The 3,807-nt window shown below is 44.7% G+C and overlaps 1 protein-coding gene across 2 annotated transcripts in view; it reads right to left on the bottom strand.

The window, feature by feature from the left end:
• Positions 1-432, bottom strand: part of DNAJA2 (DnaJ (Hsp40) homolog, subfamily A, member 2) — a 22,462-nt gene extending 22,030 nt beyond the window's left edge. For both annotated transcript variants that reach the window (XM_011952604.1, XM_011952605.1), the window contains exon 1: positions 17-432. In XM_011952604.1, the coding sequence (XP_011807994.1) occupies positions 17-233 (217 nt within the window). In that variant the 5' untranslated portion in view covers positions 234-432. The remainder of the gene's footprint in view (positions 1-16) is intronic.
• Positions 433-3,807: the final 3,375 nt, after the last annotated feature.

Raw genomic sequence — 3,807 nt, 5'->3', positions numbered from 1 at the left:
CTGCCTTCCCGAAGACCTTGCTCTCCGTATCTGTCATATAACTCACGCTTCTCAGGATTTGATAGTACTTCATATGCAAAACTTATTTCTTTAAATTTGTCTCCTGCATTTGGATTCTTATCAGGATGATATTCCTTGGCTAACTTTCTGTATGCCTTCTTCAGCTCGTTCTCGCTGGCGCCGGGCGGGACGCCCAGGATGTCGTACAGCTTCGTGTCAGCCACGTTAGCCATGGCGGCCGGCCGGGCAGTGCTCAGGAAGAAGGTGGCGGAGCAGACTGAGAGGAGCCGGGCCCACCAGCGGCGTCGGCAGCGGCACAGGCCGAGGGAGACAGCGAGGGGGAAGCGGGGGCAGGGCTGAACTTTGACCGGGCGCACGGTGCGCCGTGACGTCGCAGTGCGGAGCCCGCCCCCGAGCGCCCGAGGCGCGGCCACTGGGTAAGGGTAGTGGAGCGTGTGGCCGGTTCTCTGATCTCTGGATGCAGGTTGTTGTGCAGGGCCGACGTAGGAAATGAACTCTACACGGCCCACCCCAGGAATTCAGCTTCCTCTCAAAGGCCATGGTTGCGAGGTCGCGTGTTTAACCTCGCACTGGGTACTGAGGAGATTAACAGGCCTGCGCGGCAGCTTCGTTAGCTTCGAGTCAGTCGGGAAAGAAAGTGGGCCCCGGCTCCTGCAGGAGGCCCGCCTGGCGCGCAGAAATCGTTCTCAGAATCCAGGACGTCGGTGGACCCTTTCCCTCGGGGCTTACGATGAAAAAAACTGGGGAGCGTGTGTGTGTATGTTATGTTTTATGTTATGGGAATAATGAAACATTCAGCAAAAGCAGACTATTACTCCCCGTAGTGCAGTTAGCTACATTTTACCAATTTTGTTTCATTCGCTCCCCCATATATCTCTAGTGTTTTCAGGGAAACCGTTTCATTCATAAATATCCTGACTGTATATATTTAAGACAACTTTTAAAAGCATGACGATGTAATCTCATCTAATGAAATTAACAATTCCTTAATCTAATTCCCAGTCTATATTTAGGTTTTTCAAATGATCGCATGGCTTTTTACAATTGGTTTGTGGCATTCCAGGCCAAACCAGGGTCCACATGTTTCATCTGGACCACGTGTTTAAGCCTCTTGATAGCTTTAAAATTAGCTAATACCAGAGGTTTAGATGGTGTAAGGCAACTCTGGCCACCAGGTGACTTGATTTACATTCGTTTTAGTTTCGCTCAGAAAGTGAATGCAGTGCATCTACCACGTGCTATGATGTACCAGAGGCCTGGTCCGGAGAGAAGAGTGTTACAAAAGTGCCTGCCTTCAACCCATTTACGGTTTATGGAGACAGAAAAGTAAGATTTTTCTGATCCCTTGGAACCTGAACTGATAGCAAAGACTTCAGCATAAGCATCTCACTCAGGATAATGTTTCTTCCTTGGCGTTCCCCTTGACCTAGTTGTGGAGGGCCTGAATGCCATGACAAGGACTCTGAAATTTAGCCCGAAAACCCTAAGAGTAATCAGTGATAAGTCACTGATAGTCCTTAAACCCTTTTCCTCAAATCCCATCTGAAATCCTGCTCCCTCTGTGAAGTCTTCCTTGATTGGACACTGGTGAACACTGCTATCTCATTCGAGTTCCCACCACCCTTCGTTTATACCTTTTGTGGTACAAAAAATGTGCAACAATGTGTTAGGATCCCGAACTCTTTTTTTTTTTGGAGACAGTGTTGCTCAGGCTGGAGTGCAGTGGCGCGATCTCAGCTTACTGCAACCTCCACCACCCGGGTTCAAATGATTCTCCCACCTCAGCGTCTCGAGTAGCTGGGATTACAGGCGCCCATCACCATGCCTGGCTAATTTTTGTATTTTTAGTAGAGGTGGAGTTTCACCATATTGACCAGGCTGGTCTCGAACCCCTGATCCCAAATGAACCACCCATCTTGGCCTCCCAAAGTGCTGGGATTGCAGGCCTGAGCCACTGCCTCTGCGGACCGCGATTACCGTGTAAATACTGACATCATCCTCATGCATGGCTGTGAAATCCATTCTCTACTTTTCACATTTTGAGATGTTCATAAGAGAAGGTGTAAAGTTGTGGCAAAGTTAGATTGTGTGGGTTGGTAGTCTGACTCTGCCATTTAGGAACAATGTGACCTTCAACAAGTTAACTTTTCTGAGGTGGTTTCCTCAGGTATAAGATGAGGCTTATTATTTTTTATATCGTTGGTTTAAAAGAGTTAATACATTTCTGTTACTTAGGGCTGGGCGCCGTGGTCTGTAATCCCAGAACTTTGGGAGGCTGAGGTGAATGGATCACTTGAGGTCAGGAGTTTGAGACCAGCCTGGCCAACGTGGCAAGACCACCTCTCTACTAAAAATACAAAAATTAGCTGGGGGTGGTTGCGCACCCCTGTAGTCCCAGCTACTCGGGAGGCTGAGGTGGGAGAATCCCCTGAGCCCAGGAGGTGGAGGTTGCAGTGAGCCAAGATCACACCACTGCACTCCAGCCTGGGTGACAGAGTGCGACCCTGTCTCAAAATAATAAATAATTAAAATTTAAAAAATTTCTTAGAAGCTAAAACAAATTAAGTATTAACTATTGTTTTTGGCCTATTTGCTTACATTGTCTTTACTTATTTAAATTTCTGGCTTTTCTATTGGGATTCCCTGACTTCCTCCATTACCTATGGGAAATGCCCATCTGTCCCTTTTCATGACCTCATCTTCCCAGATCTCCTTGCTTGTCAGTCTCATTTCTCTGTTAGTTCCTGCTCCACGTGAGAATATGAACTGAAAATCTGTCTTTATTGCAACCTTCATATTAATTTATCTTATTTGTTTCATATTGTTTTATCTTATTTTCCTTCTGCCCGTGAACAGTTTAAAAGGGCTGGAGTTTCCTATTTGTTTCAGTTTTACTCAGTTTTTGTTTTTGTTTTTTCCAAGGGGAAAAAATTCTCTCTTGATGCCATTTTAGCTTCTGATACTGTAATGAAGAGTAGCTGGGTAAATTCCCTCTTTTGTTCTTGTTATTATTGTTATTATGTTTTTACCTGACTAGACCAGTAACCACAGTAACTATTTTTGAATTTCATTTTCATTTCTTTGCAATATTTTCTCCACTTCTGAGCATTAATTGTAATCAGCATAATTTGCTAATTTTATGGCTTGAGTTATTTCAGAAGAACTTTGTGTGCTTAAACTGACACAGGCTCTTCTCCCAAGAATCAGAGACTGAGGTAAACCTGTGTCACTGTAATGTTTCAGCCACTAACTCTTTTGAGGTAGCATATTTATTTTGGCTTCATATTTAGCCAATGCTATGAAGGGAAAAGGACCTTTATCTCATTTCATGTCTCAGGCACTGTAAAATGCTGAGTCACAGTGCACCTGAGCGCTGCAATGATCTAAAGTTTGAGGCGGCAGTGATTTCAGATTTCTGCCAGGCTTATATTGGTGTTCAAGTCCTTTACTTTGATTTAGTATGCTTGTGTAATTGTGAGGGGTTGGGGTGGAGAGGAGGTAGATATGGACTGGGGCAGGGGGTATAGGAACTGTAGTATTTTTGAAGACCATTCATACTGTTCACAAGTAATTGGGAACTGTGTAATCCATTACTTAGACAACTCTAGATATATCATTCAGGCAGTTCAGAAAGTGGTTTTGCTTTCTGCCTTTAACTAGGTTTGAATGTATAGAGTAAGTGATGCAGGTTAAAATATTTTGGGGGAATACAGAAGAAGGTAATAATGGTTCTTGTTATGAGGGTGTCAGGACCACGTCGTTTGATGATTGTTAGCGCTCTGGAAA

This window comes from Colobus angolensis, unplaced genomic scaffold, assembly GCF_000951035.1.
Source record: "Colobus angolensis palliatus isolate OR3802 unplaced genomic scaffold, Cang.pa_1.0 Scaffold343, whole genome shotgun sequence".
In the NCBI taxonomy this organism is placed as follows: domain Eukaryota; kingdom Metazoa; phylum Chordata; class Mammalia; order Primates; family Cercopithecidae; genus Colobus; species Colobus angolensis.
Note: the sequence above shows the minus strand (reverse complement) of the source record. Positions and strands in the feature narration are given on the sequence as shown.